This window comes from Abramis brama, assembly GCF_963993115.1.
Source record: "Abramis brama genome assembly, chromosome: 19".
NCBI lineage: Eukaryota > Metazoa > Chordata > Actinopteri > Cypriniformes > Leuciscidae > Abramis > Abramis brama.
The window spans coordinates 3,562,159-3,585,668 of record NC_139981.1 but is presented as its reverse complement, the minus strand read 5'-3'; the positions used below and the strand labels follow the sequence as shown (position 1 = coordinate 3,585,668).

General features: G+C 35.9%; 2 protein-coding genes across 3 annotated transcripts; both read left to right on the top strand.

Annotated features, from left to right (window-relative positions):
* The first annotated feature begins 1,101 nt into the window (after positions 1-1,101).
* Positions 1,102-17,864, top strand: mtrf1l (mitochondrial translational release factor 1-like). 2 transcript variants are annotated; one of them, XM_084093859.1, is made up of 8 exons: positions 1,102-1,221; positions 12,494-12,568; positions 12,648-12,727; positions 13,725-13,908; positions 14,032-14,195; positions 14,508-14,625; positions 15,893-16,029; positions 16,384-17,864. In XM_084093859.1, the coding sequence occupies exons 4-8, from the start codon at positions 13,761-13,763 to the stop codon at positions 16,591-16,593; spliced, it is 777 nt and encodes a 258-aa protein (XP_083949985.1). In that variant the 5' UTR covers positions 1,102-1,221; positions 12,494-12,568; positions 12,648-12,727; positions 13,725-13,760; the 3' UTR covers positions 16,594-17,864. The 2 variants fall into 2 exon arrangements, with proteins under 2 accessions (XP_083949985.1, XP_083949984.1); XM_084093858.1 differs by lacking the exon at positions 1,102-1,221 and having other exon boundaries at positions 12,014-12,568.
* A 102-nt stretch (positions 17,865-17,966) lies between these two features.
* On the top strand, positions 17,967-22,437 carry fbxo5 (F-box protein 5). Its single transcript, XM_084093857.1, has 5 exons — positions 17,967-18,136; positions 19,292-19,953; positions 20,047-20,137; positions 20,582-20,758; positions 21,859-22,437. The coding sequence occupies exons 2-5, from the start codon at positions 19,316-19,318 to the stop codon at positions 22,108-22,110; spliced, it is 1,158 nt and encodes a 385-aa protein (XP_083949983.1). The 5' UTR covers positions 17,967-18,136; positions 19,292-19,315; the 3' UTR covers positions 22,111-22,437.
* Positions 22,438-23,510: the final 1,073 nt, after the last annotated feature.

Genomic DNA, 23,510 nt, shown 5'->3' with positions numbered 1-23,510 from the left:
CTGCAGAGACTTTTTTTTTTTTTTTGGCAAGTAATTTTGTATAACACTCTTGCATCTCTGAGTGCTGTCACACATACTTCCCTACTATATAGTAGGCAAAAAAAAACGTCCAAATTCACAGTAGGCTACTCATAAAAGAGTATACAAAATTAAGCGTGTTTATGTCTTGAACATTGGTGGGATAAGGTTCTTTTTTGGGGGTGGATTAAAAGAATAAAAAAGGATTTAAGGGAATAAAGAAGAAGAAATGGATGAGTTATAGGTCTAATAGTATAGGTGTGAACTAATCAATTTAAACTATTTGCAAATAATATTTTATCTTAAAATATGCACACATGCAATCTTATACGTATGTCTAATATGTAAAAAACACAAAACGTTTCTGGTCTCGTTAGATTCAGTCATGTATATGATACCATATTTTGTTTTGTAAATCGTTCTTTCGCAATAGTGGTTTGTAATATTCAGTTCTTGTGAAAAATTGTGAAATGCTGTTCCAAGGTGAAGTTACACAACAATATGCTGATTGAATACATAACAATATTTGGATGTAATATTCAGTTCCAGTGAAAATCTGTTCCAGTTAATGGAGTATACACAGGTGATATTCAATATTCAATACCAGTAAACTCCACCCGCTGGAACAGTTTCTTACAGTAACTGAATATTACACAACATCACCTGTTCAGTTTTGAAAACTGTAGCCTACTCACCGATTTGTGGCCTATAGGCCTACCTTATTTTAGAAATCTGTTTTTCTGTATATTGATTTGTTGTGTATTGTTAAGATGAATACAACTGTCTTAACTGAATTTTTCTATGATTTGGCGATGGGGTGTGTAATGTATAGATGACATGAAACCGAATGTGATTGAACTGAAACCCCCCCCAGGTCTCCCGTATTTTGGTACCCAAATGTTGACAGGTATGGTCTGGAGTCAGAACCTAACTATGGTTTTCTCTGATTCTCCTCTGAACTCTGGCAACAACAAGGCATTTTCACCCACAGAACTTGATATTTGCCCTTTTTCGGAACATTAAACAGATAGTTGCGTGTGAAAATCCCAGTAGATCAGCCGTTCCTGAAACACTGATCTCACTGATCACTGATCCGTCTAGCAACAACAACCATGACACTCTCATGCTCAGTGTGAACACATTCTGGATGCTCATGAGTTTCTTCAGACGGCTCTCCTGATGCAGCTCACTCTTTCTCACACAGTTAAGCATAAACTATGTTGCTTCGTTGCAAATGAGTTTGAAAGGTGATTAAATACCTAAAACCCTTAGTTTGAATGAAATGCAATGTCTCAAATCATATTTTCATGGATTTTGTCAGTAAGAGGGATCAGCATCAGTCTTGACTGACATTGAGATTATATGAGATTATTAGAAGAAAACAAAACACGCTTTGTAATAAAACCTCAGATAAACCTTGTTTGAAAGCACATGCTGGTTTTGTAGTGCAGTTTGCTTGAAACATCAATGTTTAATATTATTATAATTTAAAAAAATTGTACACTAATGAAAATTTGATGCAAATGTGTGTGACTTATATCGTCATCCTCAAACTGCTTTTATTAGTCTGGACTAGTTGCCCTGTCCGCACTGTTGGCAGTCCAGATGACCTAAGAAACAAGGCCTACACAAACTTTGGAAACTTTTACAGACCTTTATTCAGAAGCGTGCTCTTTGCCCCATGACTGGACACAGTGTGCCGGCTGTTCTGAAACTCATTAGAAACGACACTTTGGAAAATCTTGCAGAGATGTACTCAGGTACAACTTAATTAGTTGTGGGATGGTATGAATTACTGACCTAGAAAAGCCCCCACTTTGGGTCAAATTTGAGCCCCATTGATGTTCCTAAAGAAAATCTTGTTACAACCATTAGGGTCCAATGAAACTAAAAATCCAACTTAAGCAAAAAAGCCTTTAAGTATATTATGAATAAAAGACGCATTAGAGAAAATATTTGGGGGTTTATATTATAGAGCTGGGGAAAAGTAGCTTGTATTCTGCAGTTGGTGGTTGAATGCGTTAAAAATAATGCAGCATCCATTTTTCACTTGTGAACATTTTTCACTATGATTATATTTTTCCCCACTTTCTGCAGCTAGTGTTATATTATATTTTATATTATGGGTGTACTGTGTACTTTATACACACACACACATATATATATATATATAGGCCCATTCCTCCCATTCCAGCAGATCCCAAAAAAAAAAGTGGTACGGTACGGATCGGAATTAGGGTACCCTTCACAATGTCTGACAATGGAAACAGCAAAAATTTTGTAATAATGTTTAGCTATGTTAATTTAGAAGAGTTTCTGTTATGTTGGGTTTTTGGGGGGGGTATCATCAATTTAGCTAGTTTAAGATAGCCAAGTTTCCAGTTCCACTACTAAAAATATTTTAGTTGGAATTACATGATAATTTTAGGTTAAATGTACAAATAAGCTTACTCAAATATTTCAAGTTAAGAGCAATTAAAATGTATGAGTACAAAATAAAACTCTTCTGACAGTTCCGCTTACCTAGACTTTAAATTTCTTAAACATTTTGATGTAACCGATTACCTCATTTTTTTGGAGTTTTGACAACTTGTTCAGGTTTACATGAGGGAAAATACATTTTAGGTCCCATTTAATCCTATTTCTGCCTTCATCAGTTCATTTTAAATTGTCCTGCGGTGTGGCAAATTAACTTTTCCATATAGTCTTTCAATTAATGAGTTCTTAAAAGATGCATGCATAATAATTAGCAAAATGCTTCTTAAAATAGTTTTGCACGGATTTGAATGACACACACACACACACACACACCACAGGACATATCAACATTGCAAACATATTTCATGTCAAACAACATTTTTATCCATATCCATATTTGACAGTTGTCCGCCACTGTCTTCTCTAACATTGGAAGTTGCATAAAGTTAAACACTGTGATCGCCACTTTTATTATGTGTTCAAGTTACTTTCATTGTGCATCTTTATCTCATTTAAAAGTGTTTTTTATTCGTGTGGTTGGATGCTGCAGAGACATTTTTTTTTTTTTTTTGGCAAGTCATTTTGTGTAACACTTTTTAACCTCTGGCGGTGTTCTGTATGCTGATCTTTGGCTTGAGAGCTTGACATCATTCTTAGCTAAAGGACATGAATACACATGAAATCTGAGCAGGTATATATATATATCCATCATTCAGTGGAATATATACACGTATCCACCTCGACACGACAGTCAGTGAAGGAGACGCCCTGATAGAGTTTCTTCTTCCAGATGTTACTGTGTTACATGATGTCGTGCGTCTCTGCGCTGGTTTAGTGGCCCAGGGAATATCTGTTGCTGCTTATTTTGGCATTGTCACTGACATTGCTTCACCCTTTTGTCTGTTATTGTGTAGGGATTCATCCCATGATGCATCTCTGAGTGCTGTCACACTGTGGTGTGGCAGAGAGAGAAATATAATGTGTATACTGTATGTGTGCACTACATGCCTTAATTCTCTGTGGGTGGCATAGATTCAACAAGGTGCTGGAAACATTGATAGATTTTGGTCTATATTGACATGAAAGCATCACACAGTTGCTGCAGATTTATCGGCTGCACATCCATGATGTGAATCTCCCGTTCCAGCAAATCCCAAATCTGCTCTACTGGACTGAGATCTGGTGACTGTGGAGACGTTTGAGTTTAGTGACTCGCTGTCATGATCAAGAAACCAGTCTGAGATGAGTTGAGCTTTGTGACGGCATGTTATCCTGCTGGAAGGATCCATCAGAAGATGATACACTGTGGTCATAAAGAGATGGACATGGTCAGCAACAATACTCAGGTAGACTGTGGCGTTTAAATGATGCTCAGTTGCTCATAAGAGTGTGCCAAGAAAATATCCTGCACACTATTACACCTCCAGCAGCCTGAACTGCTGATATAAGGCAGGATGGATCCATGCTTTCATGTTGTTTACGCCAAATTCTGACCCGACCATCTGAATGTTGAAGCAAAAACCGAGACTCATCAAACCAGGCAACGTTTTCCCGATCTTCTATTGTCCAGTTCTGGTGAGTCCGTGTGAATTGTAGCCTCAGTTTACTGTTGTTATCTGATAGAAGTGTCAGTGTGTGTCTTCTTCTGCTGTAGCTCTTCTGCTTCAATGTTGGACATGTTGAGCGTTCAGAGACGCTCTTCTGCAGACCTTGGTTGTATCGAGTGCTTATTTGAGTTACTGTTGCCATCAGCCGAACCAGTCTGGTCATTCTCCTCTGACCTTCGGCATCAACAAGGCATTTTCTCCCACAGAACTGCCGCTCACTGGATATTTCCCTTTTTCAGACCATCCTCTGTAAACAAATAGTTGTGTGTAAATCCCAGTAGATCAGCAGTTTCTGAAACACTCAGAACAGCCCATCTGGCAACAACAACCATGACATGCTCCAAGTCCCTTAAATCATCTTTCTTCCTCATTCTGATGCTCAGTTTCAACTTCAGCACATCGTCTTGACCATGTCTACATGCCTAAATGCATTGATCTGCTGCCATGTGATTTGCTAATAAGATATTTGTATATAAATATATATAATGTATATACACACACACTTGTGAAAATGGGTAAAACACTAACTCTTACTCAAGGGTTAAACATCACAGCTCTACATCATGAGACTCAACATCATGAGTTTCACATAAAGGGCCTCTTTAACCGTTTTCACAAACTATCTATTCTTCAAAATCTATATATTTTTGTTCAATCAAGTGACTCTATAAACAGGTACATGAGTTTCTTCAGGCGGCTCTCCTGATGCAGCTCATTCTTTCTCACACGAGCATGAACTATGTTGCTTTGTTGTCTGATTCTTCTGGTGTTTTGACTGTTTGTGTCCATATGTTTAAAGTGAACTAAAGTGTTTTGTTTATTTAACATTGTCTGGTGATTTCCTGATGCTATGGTTAAAAGGAATGACAATGTTTTTCCATCTGTTCTTCCGTTCCTCTGCTCACGGGTCTCTGCAGCTTTTCAGCGCTTCCTTCACATGCTCGCCTTCCTCGGCCCTGAACTCTCAGTCGCTCTGTAGTTTTCACTCTGTCACGTAATGTTTTCATAACCCCCAGCTTATGTCCCAGTGAAGCGATGGGAATCAAAACAGTAGGTACCGCTCTATGTGAGACGGTTTTCTATAAACACGGATGTTCAGAATACTGTGGAACCCAAACAGGCCATTTTTTATCTTGCGAAGGAAATGTATCTACATAAATGCACTTCATGGGTTTTGACTTATGTTCAGGGTCTAAAATTAACACACTAAGTGCCAAATGTGGATTAAATCAAGCAATGTTGAATGTTTATGAATTAACTGAATTAAATAGCCTAATAATTGCAATTCCAATTTGAATGAAAGGAGGTGTAAATTAAATGAAAAGACATTCAGGATTGATGGATTTGCACATCTCTGCTATGCATTTACATGCAAAAAACAACAGCGATGTTTGCCTTGGTAAAACCAATAACTATTCACTGTTTCTTCTCTGACTGAAACCTGAGCACTGAACTTTCCCACAGCAAACTTTCTGAGATGAAGTTTATTTGAACCTCGTATTCCACAGGCCTCATTTATCTATCAAAACATACCCCTGCTTATTATTCTAGAGAGAGTGAAAAACGAATTGCATAGCCGTCATTCGTCAAATATTTGCAGGCTTTATCCTTGTTTTCACAGCAATGGAAAGGCCCGTTCCTTAAGACGATTAATTCCTCTCATCCCTCCAATACTGAACAGCCAGGCAATGGGGTCTCCTGGCTCGTTCCCAGAGAAAAGACACGGGTCATGTGTGTCTTCTCAACACTTGAAGAACAAAGTGCATTGGGTGGAGTGGGATAACTGAGGTCAGAAGAGGTTAAGAATGTCTAGCTAAATCATTTTAGGCTATGGGCAGTGGAAGGTTATCGCTGCACCATGCATCATTACATTACATGCCTTAACCTCGTGGGCGAAGGCAGGATTTACTGTTTGGGTGGGCTTCCACTAATATTGGTGAGCAAATTTAAAGGTGAAGCGTAAAATCTATACAGCACTTATGCAAACAATAACAAACAGGTCTCTAATCATGAGCCACAGCAAACAATGCCCATGCTTGATTGACAGTTTAAGGTCAATATTAGTGTAACCAAACCCGCAATGAACGTGATTGAGAACAGATGCTTTAAAGTCACCATAGCTGTGTTTAAAATCGCCTCTTTTACCCTCATTCACTATTCCCTACATTACTCCACTAATATCGTTCACTTGAAGGAGTGAATGAAAACGACACTAGTGCCGCTTATGCATAGTTTGAGCTTGCATTTTAATAATCATTTGAAATTTATAGCAAACTGGCAGCTCCAGTAGTAATGAAAAGATTTATCTTTAACTTTGTCAGAAATTAGCATGCAAAACTTAATTAAACAATTAAATAATCAATTAAAAAGGATTTTATACCTGATGATATTACGCTGTAGCCACATTGGACCAGCGGTTTGTGAAAATGAATTCATTCTGCATGACCCTCACAGTGCATTATGGGTATTCTCTAGGCGGTGAGCATACATCGGTTGTACACTCGTTATCGCGATGCATTGTGGGATTGAATGAGTGCACTCGATAACGTCCGGTTTCGTACACCACAACAAATGGCTTTCCCTTCAAATAATCCCCTATTTAAGAGTATAGGGGGCAATTTTGGACACAGCCCGTGATTTTTTTTTATTATGGAATATTGCACTATTTATAATATAAATGATTTATTCATGCATATCATTCTTTTTTAATGCATGTGCTCTCTCTAATCTTCACTTAAAATAACTTCCCCTCCCTCTTGCAGTGACATCTCTTCTCTGTTTACTGGCATGAGGACAGGGCAACCTGTCACTCACATGAGATTGACCAATAGCAAACCACAACCATCCAATCAATTCCTCAAGGACAAAATCAAGTCCCGCCCTTCATTTATTCTTGTTTGAGAAGACAATATGGAAGAATAGACTATCGCAACTTCTGTTGCATGCCGGCTTTAACACTTGAAAAAATGAAAACAGCAAAAGCACCATAAGTATCATAAATGTGTGCAGTATATTCCACATCATCTTCTAACCCAGGCTCTGCTTGTGAATACAGATGGCTGAGTCTGACAGAAGACGTGCTGGTATTTAAGAAGTTGGCTTCATTCAGAACTCTGGTTTTGGCATTGATAGCCTAACCACTGGGACATCTGAGGTCACGTTCTCTGGCACCAGTGAAACACTGCTATTTCGTTTCTTTGCATTTCAATACACTGCATCGAATGAAGCTTCTTAACAACACATTCATGAGAATCTGACAGCCAGATATTTTGGGGATTTTCTCTCGGGATCGCCTGACCTGAATCAGCATGTGTTCTGCGTACAAATCCTCCCACATTCAACTGACAACAAGAGTTCTTATTCGGTCGCTTAATTTATTCAAAATCTGACAAAGCACTACTGCAACTACTTATCGTTAGTCTTTTCTTAATTGTATTTATTATAATTAGCATAAATGTATTTAAATGTATTATTATTTTAATTTAACGCATTATTGTACAAAAAAAAATTCAAATGTACAAAAATGTTTAGTACTATATATATATATATACAGTATGCAGAAATCTAATTAGAAGTATGACAGTGTTCGTTTTCAAACAGTCCATGTCGTGACGCAGACAGTGTTCCTGCGCGTGCACAGCTGGTTTATAGGCCTACTGTCATTGTCATTGACGAGCGTTTTCTACAGTGCTGCAGTGTTATTACTTACATGGTTCTTCGCGTTTTCCTGAAACGTCCTGCATGTCATCGCGCAGAGTTTGCAGAATGTGCTCTGTGATTGTTGTCACAGCTCTGAATGTGATGACTGCGTCAGTGTGAAGTTGCTCCAAATTCCTCTCTGAATGTCAGTGGAGTTCAGCCTGGTTAAGCGCTGCATGCTTTACATCATTATACGTTTGGATTAAAAATAGTCAGAAACACGTCATTACAACTGATACATTTTAGACAAGTAACAAATTACAACGCAACAGTGCAAGAGGTTGCAACAATCTGTGCGAGTGCATGAAAAAATAACATGGATATAGGCCTATATATTTTTTTTAATTAAATTTATATAAATTAACAAGCGTGCTGTGATTGTGAAATAATTCAGTATTTCAATCTGAGCTCATTAAACTGGCTTTGCTATGCAAAATAAAAATGCCTTTCCAGCTCACGTTCTCAGAACTTTCTGACAAGCTTCAGAAAGTTATACGTTCATTCAGTAGGCTAATGCTGGTTTTAGAAATGTTCTTAAAATGTTGGCAGAAAAACATTATTTATACTTTGTTCATTAAACGTTTTCCTGAAAACCCTCTATGTTTCTTTTCTTTTCTCTTTTTAAATGTTACTACTATGTAACATAATGTTCCAAATGTAACATTCCCAAAATTATAGAATAGAATGTTCCCTTAAAGGGACAGTTCACCCAAAAATGAACATTCTGTCATCATTTACTCACCCTCATGTTGTTCCAAACCTGTATGAGTTTCTTAGTTCTGTTGACCCTATTGACTTCCATATACAGTGCTATGCATAAGTTTAGACACCCATGCTAAAGTTGACTAAAAAGAAGTCCATATTTAGTTAGTAAAGTTATTATTTATAGTTATTTTTAAAGGCCAGTTACTGCATGGATCCAGGATACTATGCATCCTGATAAAGTTCCCTTGGCCTTTGGAATTAAAATAGCCCCACATCATCACATAGCCTTCACCATACCTAGAGATTGGCATGGAGTACTTTCCATAAGATCATCTCTCAATGCAAATCAAACTAGCTATTAGGCTAACTGAAATAAAACCATGCCAATCTCTAGGTATGGTGAAGGCTATGTGATGATGTGGGGCTATTTTAATTCCAAAGGCCAAGGGAACTTTATCAGGATGCATAGTATGTCACGATCCACACAAGAACAGAGGAAAAGTAGATCCAAGTGCAGTATGTAAATTTATTAAGGGAAATCCGTTACTCAAATCCAGTCCAGGCAGGGGTCAAAACCAAAATAGCAATCCAACATAAACAGGCACAAGACAAACGGGCAAGAACAGAACTAGGAAGTGGCGTGATAATACAAAACAAGAAGCAAACGTAAACAGAACTCCAAAGTGCAGGGTGAAATTATACAAGGACTCCATGACAATGACTAAACAGACAGGGTATATATACACAAAGATACTAACAAGGTGACGGGAAACAGCTGAGTGCAATGATCAATGAGTGACAGAACAGGATGATGGGAAATGTAGTTATGAGTGAAAGACACCGTGGGGGAAGAGGACCTCTAGTGGTTACCCAGGGAAACACAAACCAGACACTGTGACATAGTATCCTGGATCCATGAAGTAACTGGCCTTTAAAAATAAAAATCTGCCTGCCTCTATGGGAATTTAACATAGGGGTGTCCAGACTTATGCACCCTGTATTTTAAGGAAGAACATTTATTTATTTACGATACATTATTCATTCACAAAGAAAATTGGTGTCCTTAAAGGTTGGATTTTTCCTAATTTTTTTAATTAAGGCATTAAGTTCAATTTCCAAAAGATGATTTTTTATTCCTCTTTTTAGTCAACTTTAGCATGGGTGTCTAAACTTATGCATAGCACCGTAGGAGAAGAAATACTATGGAATCAATGGCTATACCATCAACTTGTTATATTTCTTCAAAATATCTTCTTTTGTGTTCAACAGAAGAAAGAAACTCATACAGGTTTGGAACACCATGAGGGTGAGTAAATTATGACAGAATTTTAATTTATGGGTGAAATATCCCTTTAATGGCCAAAACAAAAATCAAACTTTAAAAAGCTAGACATTTTGAACATTCAGGGAAAATTCAGAAATAAGGTTTTCATAACTTAATGGGAACGTTAGCAAACGTTCTTATTCATTGCTAGCTGGGTTATATTGAAATTTATAAATATTATGCGTGTTATTCTAGCCTAAATAGTGTGGATGCTCTATAACATAATTATTATAGGCTATATTCTGTATAAATTAGAGCGTTCTTGAGAAACTTTTTTGAAAAACAATTAAAATGTGTTTCTCGTCACTTATAAATCTTTGGGGTCTCAGAGGTTGTCTGAAGTTTGAGGGTGTGTGTTATGTGCATACACAAAGGAATTATGAATCTGAACTAATCAGAGAATAATGTAGCCGAAGACAATATGAGTGCTTGTCTATAATGAATGGATATTGTTATTATCCGTTATAGTAATCTTCTTAACATATAAAGACAAACTTCATTGGCGGGGGTTTCCAGCTGCTCAGAGTGTTTTGTTCACTTCTCCTATTCAGGGGCATACAAGGATATTTGTCATCTGCAGACAGATTGGAGTCATAACTACAATAACAAAGAGCTCTTGAATTCTTATAATGCACCACTAAAAGGAAGTATTGATTAGGATGTGAAATTGTGGTTAGAAATGACATATATTCATTGTCCCCCTGCACCCAATCTTTGATCTGTGAAGTTTGATGAATGACCCATTTACGTAGATCAAATCCATGTAATTCCTCTATAATCAGCATGACTTTGCAGAGGATTAAACTTTTTATAACCCTTTTCTCTTTCTCTGGGCCACATAATGTCAAATCTCGGCCCCCAGTGAGAATTACACAATCCACATGGCTCTGTTTTATTAGTCCATGTTCACATACTTTTAAAGAATGCAAAGATTAGATCTAACAGAACATTAATATTAGAGACAACATTTGCAGCCACATGTACTAGCTTGACATTTCTAAACAGCTCTGGAATTTGTGTTGGACTGTTGTTGTAGAATTTCTTCGGGTAAAGCATCAATTTAGACCCGTTTAATGAGGTGCAAAATGTTGTAAAAATGTTTGGAAATATATCTGTGTAAAAAAAATTAAATCTCTGCAATAAATGGCAAATGTGTGTATATGTTCAAACTGAATTTGTGAAAGAATGAATCACTTGAGTGAATATTGTGGTCTAATAAAAAATTATATCAGTCATTATATATTGTCTGACTAAATTATGCATTATACATGTAACATAGTATAGACTAAACTAAACATCAACTAAACAGAAACAAAACGTAAAACAACACAATTGTGCAAATTTAAAATTAAATAAAACTTGATTATCTACATTTATAAATGTTATGTATAAGTAACTTTGCTAATACTGCCATCTATTGGTTATTGGTTATACTGTCGTTGGTTCCTCTAAATTTTGTCTGGATTTTGAACTGTGTGTGTGTGTGTGTGTGTGTGTGTGTGTGTGTGTGTGTGTGTGTGTGTGTGTGTGTGTGTGTGTGTGTGTGTGTGTGTGTGTGCATAATATTATTAATAACCCTGGCAATACTACCATCTCCTGGTTTTATGTGGTACTGTTTTTACACGATTTGGAATTTATTGTAGTATTTCTACATTATCTAATAAATTATTAAGAATAATTATCTTATTTTATTATCTTATTTTATAAATAGTAGATCGTCTTGATTTTAAAATATTATATTAATAAAATGCTTATACAAAACGCGTTAATGTAAAAATAATATAGATTAAATGTAATGTGATGGTTACCTAAAATAAACAACGCTAGCAATGCTGCCTAAATAAAAAGCCTTTATAAACAACATTCATTTTAATTAATAGTTTTTTTAATTAAAAATATATAGACATGTTTCTTATATAATAGTAATTAAAAAATGATTAAAATAAATAAATAATAAATAAATTGTAATGTGCTCTAGATTCCAATAAACACAGATGTTTCGTGTTGACGAACTATCGTGATGAACTTTAATTTTAATTTTAAAAAAATTAAAATGTGAGTACATTTATTTTTACATAATGTTACTAAATATTGTTTAATACATAAATGTCAGAACGTCTTGAATCTATATTTCCAGTAAGTTTGTAATGTTACGGACTTTTATTTTGAAAAATGAAAAATCACCCGGAAAAAGAAGCTTCGTACAGTACATGTGAATGTTGTGGTTCATAGATGTCAACTGAAGGCTGTAATAAAGTTGTGTTTGGAAAACTATTTGAATGGTAAATGCTTTTATCCTCCTTTAAATACGGCACTTGAGTGGAGATGACAGTCGTTTGCCTTAGTAAGAGCCTTCAGCTGCTGAATGTGACACTGTTCAGGAGTGCAGGAGTCATTAGAAGAGCAGTATGCAGATGTCCAGCCATTCACAGGACTGTTAACAGCACAATACCACACACTCAAAGAGCCTTTCATACATCCCAGTCTGTGCTGGTCACTAAGATACAGTCTGTGGATGAGATCTTCAACAAGAAGTCTTTACATGACTATCTGAGGAAGAAGGAAATGGAGTATAACACATGGTTGGACTCCATCAGTACTGAAAACCAACCACTGGATGATGATGATATGAAAATTAAAAGGACTAATCTCTCTGCACTAGGACCTTTGGTACAAAAAATCAAGGAATTGGAGGAAAAACAGAAGGAGTTGAAGGAAACACAGGACTTGCTGAAAGGTAGTGAACTGTGAAAGATGTACTTAAATTGAAGAGCTTTCTAGAGTGCCATTTCATTTGCATCTGCATCTCATTTCAGACAATGACCCAGAATTACATGAGCTTGCAGAGTCTGAGAAGGAAACCTGTCTGGCAGCCATTCAAGATCTCAAACAAAAGGTGAGGTGTGAAATCCTCTCATTAACATGTCAGTCTCCTTTATTAAATAAATTACCCTTATTGATTGTCATACAGTCTTTGCAATCACAGATCTTTTAAATACTAAGGAATGAGATGGAGGACATGTAAACACTTACAGACCTTATAGGTCTCACATATCCAAGTTTTATGATTTATAAAAAAATATATATATATATATATTTAATAAAATAAAACGAAACATCTGTGTTTATTGGAATCTAGAGCACATTACAATTTATTTATTTATTTTTTATTTATTTATTTTAATCATTTTTTAATTACTATTATATAAGAAACATGTCTATATATTTTTAATTAAAAAAATATTAATTAAAATTAATGTTGTTTATAAAGGCTTTATATATATATTCAATAAAAAGATTAACCCTGCTTCATTATGTTATTATTACAATATTATTATAAATTATCAGTAAATGTATATGAACTAGAAATTAATATATATAACTACTTTAATATTTAATTGAAAATATAATATACTGTATGTATGTATATATATATAGACTGTTTATATATATTTTTTTTAATATAAATAATCATTATAAATGTATAAGTAAATGTACAAGTTAATAATTTATGCATTTTCAAACAATACAGTTAATGTATCCAGTAAACGAATTAGAATTAATATATAAATATATACAATTGATTTTATATATATAGGTTTCAAATTAATTAATTTACTTGATACATTCACTGTATTGTTTAAAAATTAATTAATTAATGAATAATATCCAGTTATAATACAGCCAGTGAATATACAATATAAATAACATTAATAGCATGACTTGATAATGATTATTTATTTATATATGTGTTACTCTTATTGAATTATTATTTTAAGGCAGTACAAAAAGTAGTAAAAAAAATTGTAAGTCAAACCAAGTAAAAATGCTGTGAAAACAATGTTTAAACATAATGTAAACAGACACTCAATACTTAATGTTCTGTGTTCCAGATTTTATCTCTGCTGATCCCAGAAGAGGACTCAGACATGAGTGACCTGGTCCTAGAGGTCACTATGGGGGTCGGGGGTCAAGAAGCTATGCTCTTTACAGCAGAGATCTTCGATATGTATCAGTCTTTCGCTGCTTTCCATGGCTGGGACTTTGGAATCCTGGAGGTCATGTCTAGTGAACTAGGTTGACACATTCGTCTACTTCTATCCTGTCATAGGCATAGACTCTATAAACTCTTAATAATTTGTGTTTTTGTTATCATGTGCCCTGAACGCTCATGTCCAGTGGTGTTTTTGGCTTGTTTAGGGGGCATCAGACATGCAGCAGCCAGTATCAGTGGTCCACTCAGCTATAAAAAGTTAAAGTTTGAAGCTGGTGTCCATCGTGTCCAGAGGGTCCCGAAAACAGAAAGTAAAGGTCGCATACACACCAGCACGATGACCGTGGCCATACTTCCTCAACCCACTGAGGTACACACAAAACGTCAACTCTAATGGCAATTCATATGTGTAAATCAGTTGTACAAAGCAACTGTACGAAGCTTCTTTTTCCGGGTGATTTTTCTTTTTTCAAAATAAAAGTCCGTAACGTTACAAATAAATTAACATCTGATTACACATCAGATGTGTTACTTCGTACACATGCACAAAGTAAGTGCTTTTTATTGTTATTATTAAAAATAGAATCTGTATTTAATGAGAAAGCCTTGTTCTTTGAGCAGTACTCAGCTATAAGTGGTTATTCATCTTATTGCATTGTTGACTTTCTCTTTACCCTCACAGATCTCATTTACCATCAACCCCAAAGATCTGAGGATAGAGACGAAGAGAGCCAGTGGAGCAGGAGGACAGCACGTCAACACCACCGACAGCGCTGTGAGGATCGTCCATCTACCCACAGGTCAGCAGGATGGAGATTAGGGTGTAGAGTTTAGTTGGGATGCTAGGGACATGTCCCTACCAATATACAGCCACTACTGAATTGTCCCTAGCAATAAGTTTGATCAAACAATTAAAAAAAAAATTTATATGTAACCACTGTTGTTGTAATTTTGGCCACATCTGAGAAGTCAGAGTAAATACGCTTGAAAACTGTTTTATTTTAGGGACTTATATATTTAGTAAGTATGTGCACAGTTCAGTTGAATGGTAAAGTTTACCCTCTTTAACTTAATGTTGTTAAACTGAATGTGTAAAGCTAAAATTTCCACATTAGTTAAAAACAACAGTAAAATAAGAGCGTGCAGTTAATGAGATGCATGTAGAAGTTGTGTGTTTCTACAGCGACAGTGCACTCTCAGTCGCGTTTTCTTTCAGAATCATTGGTTTAGTTCATTTGTGATATTAAAATAAAGTGATGCACAGTGTCATCAAGAAACAAAAAAGTAAGTGCTCTATATACATTATGCAATATTTACTGATTATGTTAATGTATGAGAGATGTTGACGACTGCATTATGGACAGAGTCAAGTTAAAGTCTCCTTGTCATCATTACCTTTAACTTATAACATTACATACATAATTGAAGTCAATACAGATTAAAAACATTAATGTCAATCCCTAAATAATGTTTTTTGCTGATATTAATGTATGCTTGTTTAAATATTCTATCATAAAGTACGGAAAGCTAAATTGTAATGTTGTTGGTTTACATAATCAAAATTATGTTATGAGTGGGTTGACTACCATATCTATAAATTAAGGCTTTAGATGACATGAAATTGCAGTCAAAAGTGCTTTTATGTCCCCACCAATGTCAAAATCAAACCTACACCATAAATATGTTGTTATTATATATTTACTGTTGTGTGTATATTAACAGTAATATTGTGAAATATTTTTTAAAAATGTCTATTTGAATGTATTTTAAAATGTAATTTATTCCTGTGACACAAAGCTAAATTTTCAGCATCATTACTCCAGTCTTCAGTGTCACATGATAATAATAAATGTCATAATAACCATAATAAATATCATAAATATCAAGAATAGGTATAACGGTTTCCACAAAAGTAATAAGCATCATGTGACACTGAAGACTGGAGTAATGATGCTGAAAATTCAGCTTTGCATCACAGGAATAAATAGCATTTCAACAGTTCTTTTAGATTGTAATACTTTCACAATATACAGTATATGACTTATTCATAATTTGTCCTAATTTCAGGCACAGTGGCTGAGTGCCAGCAGGAGCGCTCCCAGATCAAGAACAAAGAGACGGCGATGACCCTCCTGCGAGCCAAACTCTACAGCGCCCGGCTGGAGGACGAGACCAGCAAGAGATACCAGGCTCGCAAACTCCAGGTACATGAAAACATGACAGTCATTCATCAGTGCATGTTATTCAAAAGAAGAAGAAAAAAATCTTCATAATCTTGCTGTTTTAGCCACATCATTTTGGTATTCTGGCATGTAACTCACACATTTCATGATCCAATAAATTCCCGCCCTACATTTAGTTTCTCTGAATATCCTGTTTTACCTGGAAGTACATTGCATTAACAGTTGCAAACATCAATTCATATTGAATTTAACTTTATTAATGCACAGAATAAGGCTACTGTAGAATTGTCAATGTTGATGTATAAGTGATCTAATATCAGATATGATTGGTTTAGTTGATTTTAAATAAACTACATTTTACTTCTCTTATTACAGATCGGCACCAAAGGCAGATCAGAGAAAATCAGGACGTATAACTTCTCACAGGACCGGATCACTGATCACAGGATCGGAAAAACCATTCATGACGTGCGTGGATTTTTACAAGGAGAGGAACTGCTAGAGGAGATGATTGTGTTTTTGCAACAGTTTTCTGAACAGGAATCCCTCATGGACATTCTCGAGGACAGTGATCAGAATCAGTAGTTATTTGTGGCAATAAAGATAATGTGTAAAAGTTTGGCTTCATGGGTGTCAGATTGAATTGTGAGCAGAGCCGTCTGGTCTAAGGAAAAGAGCACAGTATATCTCACCGTCACTCTGAGGAGCTTCACACACACTCTGTGCTTTCTCTTGAAGTTCACACAGCACTGTGAAATGCTTTGGTGAGCTGACTAATTATAGCCAGTTTGACTTTTACAGTTGTTTGAGATTTTTTAAAATCATTTTGTAGAGATTTAACTCACAAAGAGCCATTTCTAGCACATAAAATAATATGTAGAGCTGAGTATAACATACATTTACACATAATTTCTTTTCTTTTTTTTTACTACCAGGATTTTAAATCACAGCTGTATTTTATATAAAAGCTGTTGTAATATAGTTTAAAAATGTAATTTATTCCTGTGATACAAAGCTGAATTTTCAGCTTCATTACTCCAGTCTTCAGTGTCACATGATCTTTCAGAAATTATTTGGAAATCATAATACACTGCCATTTAAAAGTTTGGGGTAAGTAAGATTTAAAAAAGAAAATGAAATGAGTACTTTTATTAAGCCAAGGCACATTAAAATGATAAAAAGACATTTATGAAATTAATAAATATTACAAAAAAGGTCTATTTTTAATAAATGCTGTTCTATTGAACTTTCTATCCATCAAAGAATCCTTAAAAAAAATCTGTTTCCACTAAAAAAATACTAAGCAGCACAACTGTGTTTAACATGAATAATAATAATAAATGTTTCTTGAGCAGCAAATCATCATATTAGAATGATTTCTGAAGGATCGTTCATGTGACATTTAATGCTGGAGCAATGATGCTGAAAATTCAGCCTTGATCACAGAAACCAGTTAATTTAAATTATAATCATATTTCTCAATATTACTGTTTTTCCTGTATTTTTAATAAAATAAATGCAGCCTTGGTTAGATTAAGAGACTAATTTTAAAAACATTAAAAAACCTTAATGTTTCCAAACGTTTGCCCGGTATAATCTCTGTTAAACCAACAATAATATAAAAAAAAAACTTTTTAAAAGTCCACTTTATTGATTTATTTTTTAAAAAGCGCTTTTTTCCTCAGGCGAGCCTTTGATTGGGTGGCGCTCTTTATGCATGTTGGCGTTCAGGATCTATCTGCGTCATGACATCACTCCAGTCTTATTGTTGTTTCAAGTTATATTTACCAAATGTGAAGATGTGTATAAGATTTGTAACAAAAACTTGATATCAAACTCTGTAATTTTGAAAATGCAATAAAAAAATAAAACAAATAAAACAAATCACTCCAGTCTTCCGCCGAGCTCTTTCATTGGCTGCGGGTCATTTAAAGGTATTCCACTGCGCTCTGATTGGCCAGAAGGTTTTTTCGCCAAATTTCAAATGCATTTGCAAGTGGCGCTTTTTCCTGAAACTCACTAACCATTGTGTTGCCGCTTAAATGCTTGTACTGCCACTGCAATAGCGACCAGGACGTGTTTGTAACGACATATGAGGACTATACAAACGTGATTTTATCTTTTAGAGGTAAGAGACGACTACTTTAATGTTATATTTTTGTAGTTTCGTGAAAATATAAGCCTTTAAATAGGATTTTGAACAAATTGTTGCTAGTTGTCCGGCCATTTTTGCGGTCCCTCAATGTGATGGTCTCAGATTTGAGTTTAGTATTGTATCTTTGTAAAATGCAATTTATCTATTTGTATTATAGAGGCCGTTCAAAGTAACTTTATGAGCATTTTCGCGTAAGAACATCGATTGTTAGTTGTCCTAAAGCTAGTATGTGGCCTCAGTAGTGTGCATCATGAGGAGCCACGTCAGGGATGCATGCACTTAGGCGCGCAAAATTAAAAGTACAAATAAACGCATCCACTGTATAACATCTGAACACATTAAATATCAGGCAACCAAAGTGATGTAACGTTGTTTTAACATGCATTATCAATGTGTTTTAATATTAAGGCTGTAATGTTTAAGACGTGAGAGCAGGCTAACGTTAATGTGCTTCCATTTGAGCCTAAAAAAGGAGGGACCTTGTGTTTTGTGTTTCTATATAAGTTTATGTAACTCTTTATATAAAAGTATTCGACATATAACACATCAAGATGATCTGCATTTAGTTAATGCAGTTTCAGTAAAGGACTACTTTGTAAAAAATGACTTCCATATTAGGTATTTGTACATCTAAGCTTCTTAAGTAAGTGTTAATGTGATACTAAGTCATGTTTTCTGGGAATATTTTTTTAAATGAAGTTAGTTTTTGCCGAAGACAAGTAAAATCTGCCATTGGGGTAAAAAATTATAAATTAATTCAAATGGAAAAATAAGTTTTTTTTATTATTATTTTTACCTCATTGTCAGTTATTCTTTCTTGTTTTTAGCAAAAAGTAGGATAAAAGGCTTCATACCTTAATAAGTCGTTTAGCATCTCAAATAAATGTATCTTGATTTAAGAGTGTTAGAGCGGTCAGAAGTGTTTAAAACTTTATATTGGACAATAAGAGGGGGAATTTTTTTTCCCTGTGTATACTTATTACTTATATTTACTTTTACTGTATGTAAATATCAAACTAGTAGTTTGGCTAATGTGGATTTATAAAACTTTCACATTATTGGGTTAGTAATGACATATAACAATTTGTCCAACATACTTTAACGTGTCTTATTTCTCATTTCCTCTAGTTTGCGGTCTGAATCGGCCTCAGTATGAAGTGTCCAAGCTACAGTGACGATTGTACTGTTGTATGCCACATGGAGAAAGCTAAATCGGACCTCGTTGAGATGAAGCGCCACACCGTTTCTCCACGGAAAACATCTGCCCCAAGCTCACCGGTGAAGGCCATCATCTCCACCCCAATAGAGGCCAGAAGCAAAGGCCCGCACAATAAAGAAAACTACCAGAATAAGCGTCATTCTCTGGAGGTGGCGTCCGACGACGAGGTGATTCTCAGCGGTTGTGGCCTAACTGAGGACAGTGGCTACCTTTCCCTCCAAAACAGCCGGTCGGATCACGGGGACGTGGCTGGCGTGGACTCATTGGAGAGAAGCAAACTGGAAAATGTGTCCTCTCAATCCCTGGACGCTGAGTGTCATTCTGCAACCTGTCTGCCCGTGCTGAATTTCCAGGAGGAGGTGTGCAGAGAACTGGTCAAAAGCTATAAAAAGAGCAGAAGTTACGACTGGACCGTCGTCAATAAGGTTGCTGTGAATTTCGGGCTGCATAATGTGATCGGTGGGAAGATGGGACTTCAGTTTGTGGACATCCTTTGTGACCTGTTGAAGAAAGACATGAGGCACATTCTCGCCAGGATCTTGGGTCTGCTGGGAGATTGTGACTTAGTAAGGTAAAGTCCTGTTTAGTTTAGTTATTTTTCCTGTGGCTTGATCCGACACTGATGTGGATCTGATTGACTGACTGTCTGTTTGGTCTGTTGCAGCTGTAAAAAAGTGAGCCGGACGTGGCGGAAAATCATCTCCCAGGATCATGTGGCCCTTCAGCGCTGCAAAAAAGCTGAAAGAACGCAAAGGGTAAGAGACATTCAGATGATGACTGGACTTAACTTCTATATAATGCTAAGTTCACATTGTAATGGTTTAGTTTAAGCTAAATTAATTGGTTAATTCAGGCGCCAAACAGAATTAAGTTCGTCAAATAACTACCTCAAGACAGCTCAAAGGAAAAACCACCAGTTACAAAAAGTAAAAGCTTTTTTTCTTTCCACATTGCTTTGATTTGAATGTTAGGGTTTTCTTTTACTAAAGAGTCACAACAAGAGTTTAGTTTCAATCTTGTATTCACACACACACACACTAAAACCATCAATACTCAAACCAAATTTCAAGTTTGGAAGTTGTTTTGAGACAAACGGCAGTTTCACTTAAAGTGTGAATTTGTGGTTCGAACATGATTAGAGCTTTCATAATTGTTGTTTTGCTATCTTTCAGTCCTAATTGTTTGTTTTTTGATTCCAGGACTCGGGCCGCCCCATGGGATCATTATCACGAGACTTCACCTTGAGCAGGGTGGTGTTCTCCTGCATGCAGACCGTCGCCTCGACGCCCGTTCACAAGGCTGTTAAGAAGTCGCAGTGTCAGACGGGTGGAGCACAAAACTCTTCCAAATCAAGTCGCTTCCAACAGTTTCAAGAGGTAAAAAGAAATCCCCCATAACACTAAATTATGGATCCTTGTCACACACTGTGATGTGTTTTCACAGTAAACATCGTAAATCTAGCTTTCTTTCTTTTTTAAAGTGTACTTTTATAATACTATAATACTTTGTTTACTTTGGCATGAAACAACAGAACATATCAATACTATTGCGTGATTGGCTGAGGGAGGGATGACCAACACACTGTCTCAAATTTTTCCTCTTATGGTACATTTTCATGGCAAAGATGTACTAAAACAAACATTTTTCCTTGGCGTTTTTCACATGCAGACGACAACGTTGTCAAAACGATCCCGTTCACATTGATTCATGAAATGATTAAAAGCGTTGTATTCTGCTGACAGGCAAGTAGTTGGCGATGTGACTTTGTAAAGAAACACCAATCGCTAATTTACTAACCGCTTGCGCCAGTGCAGACCCTCTTTTGGTGTTAAACTCAGGCTTTCCTAAAGACATGCACTAATAATTTAGCACTGAAAAGGCGTGGACAGAAATTTATTGCATGCGCACTTGTAGGAGTTTCCCTTTCAGATGTAAAATTTATTGGAGAAGAGTATTTAAATTAATCACACAAGGTGATTTACTAAGGTTTGCGCCATTATTTACCGCCCCAAAAAAACACTTCTTGAAACCAAACACTAACTGGTAGATTGTGTTGGTCATTTTGGAAATGATCCGGCTGCGTCTGTTCTTTAATTTGCGTGTCGTCAGTAAATCACATTGGTGCTTTTTTGGAATTTCGCTCTCGCTAATTTGCCCTGTTTAGTAAATCTGGCCCTAAGTCTAATACACCTGCGCATGATGTCACAGTTTTCACTTCTTTTTTTATTTGCAGACTAATGGTATTGGTTTCAAAAACGGCCAAAATGCATGTTTTTTTCTTCGCGTGTCATGTAAACCTATTAAAACACAAATTATTTGTAGTTTCTGTTCACCACTATAGAGGTTTACCCAAATATAATGACTTCAGCTTCTGAGAACCTAGGAAATGAGAAAAGGTTAATTTGTCTCTTCTGATACATGCATGAGTTTAGTTGTGTGTTTGGCAGCTGATGTGAATGTGGTTTTCTTCTTCCAGGCGGCCAGATCCCTCAAGCAGCACGAGTCTCTGCGACCGTGTGTTCTCTGTGGCTCTCCGGCACGCTTCGACTCCGAGATGCAGCAGGCCGTGTGCACGCGCATCAGCTGCGCTTTTAAGTCTTGCACACTGTGCCAGTCGGCGTTCCACAACTCTGACCCGTGCCGAAAATCAGTCCGAGCCTTCACCCCTTCCCAGAAGACGCTCGTCGCCGGCTCCGCTCGAAGCAAAAGAAACGTCCGTCGCCTCTGAGCACCACAAGGGAAAATGTTACAAGAACTTTTAACAAAAAATGCCTTTGGGTTCTTAACTGTTTTGAAAGACTTTTTAAAATGTTTTATCTTCCTAAAATGTGAAGTGAATTGTGCACAAAGAGGAATACCTACAATCATCCCTTGCCAAAAAGATTCAACAAGGAGGTTAAACAGCCTCTTCTGTTTTGTAAATGTTGTTTTATAAGATTTTATAAAAAATTATGAATGTTTTATGATGAAATGAACCATTCTTGTCTGTCTTTTCACAGATTTTCACACACAAATGTACATATTTAAATGGTTAAATAAAAGCCTGTATATTTTTACATTTTGGTGCTTTATTGACTGGCAATTTAATTGAGCTCCCAAATATGTAGGAGTTGTGTTTTAGAGTTTAATTGCTTGACTATTGAGATTCCTTATTGGCTATTAGAACCAAAGTTGCTTATTGCATACTTTTGCAGTGTGCTTCATTTGTCACATGACTTCTCCAATTGCCCCTTGACTTTGTGTATGCTAACTTTATAGGCGTTTATATAACTGTATCTGCTCTCGCTGTACTCTGATGAACCGCTTCAAATCGAGCAAACCCTGGGTATTGGAAATAGTCATACCAGGGTTTCTGAGGGACATTAAAAAGCATTAAATGAATTTTGTGAAAATTAAGGCCTTAAATGGCATTAAAAGCATTAGATTTTAATCCTACAGTCATTAAAAATTTTGATAGTTTTGAAGAATTTATCAATTTATTTGAATATAGCCTTCATAATATTTTAATTTGCTGTCACAAAATATGTACGTTCGTGTGATAAACATGCAGAACCAGTTTTGTAATTGCAATTTTGCAATATAGTTGCATCGTTGTCAAACTGAATGGTTTCAATTCAGAATTTGCGACATGTCTATTTTTTTTTAAAACAATTATATATTTATAATTTCCATGGTTAGTCATGGGTCATGTACAGCATACATTTGTTTTTTAAATGCCTTTAAAAAAAGGCATTAAAAAGCATTAAATTTAATTTGAAGATACCTGCAGAAACCCTGCATACTTGAGATGAGTTAACTTCAGGTTGAGCACATTGCATTATGGGATCCAATTCCCAGTACACGTTTTATGAAATGTCCGCTGCTTCTGAAATCGCACGCTTCTATAGTAGGTGAAAAACAGCATGTAACAAAAGTATGTACTAATTCACAGTACTCATAAAAGAGTAGTCAAACAGTCTCCGGATGAACTACTGCTTCCACTGAGATTCTGAAGTGTGCAGATGATGGACACTTTACTATCCCATGAGGCCACAGGAGAGGATTTATGAATGGCAGCGAATTGATGCTTGTAGGTCATGATAATGACAACATGACAAATGTAGTACGTCCAGATTACATTCATACTAC

What these genes read in the sequence shown, in the direction of transcription:
- fbxo5 (XM_084093857.1), top strand. Translation starts at nt 19,316, where the DNA reads ATGAAGTGTCCAAGCTACAGTGACGATTGTACTGTTGTATGCCACATG. An exon ending in GGAGATTGTGACTTAGTAAG is followed by an intron (nt 19,954 to 20,046) that starts GTAAAGTCCTGT and finishes GGTCTGTTGCAG; the next exon opens with CTGTAAAAAAGTGAGCCGGA. An exon ending in GCTTCCAACAGTTTCAAGAG is followed by an intron (nt 20,759 to 21,858) that starts GTAAAAAGAAAT and finishes TTCTTCTTCCAG; the next exon opens with GCGGCCAGATCCCTCAAGCA.
- mtrf1l (XM_084093858.1), top strand. Translation starts at nt 12,157, where the DNA reads ATGACAGTCGTTTGCCTTAGTAAGAGCCTTCAGCTGCTGAATGTGACA. An exon ending in GATCGTCCATCTACCCACAG is followed by an intron (nt 14,626 to 15,892) that starts GTCAGCAGGATG and finishes TCCTAATTTCAG; the next exon opens with GCACAGTGGCTGAGTGCCAG. An exon ending in ACCAGGCTCGCAAACTCCAG is followed by an intron (nt 16,030 to 16,383) that starts GTACATGAAAAC and finishes CTCTTATTACAG; the next exon opens with ATCGGCACCAAAGGCAGATC.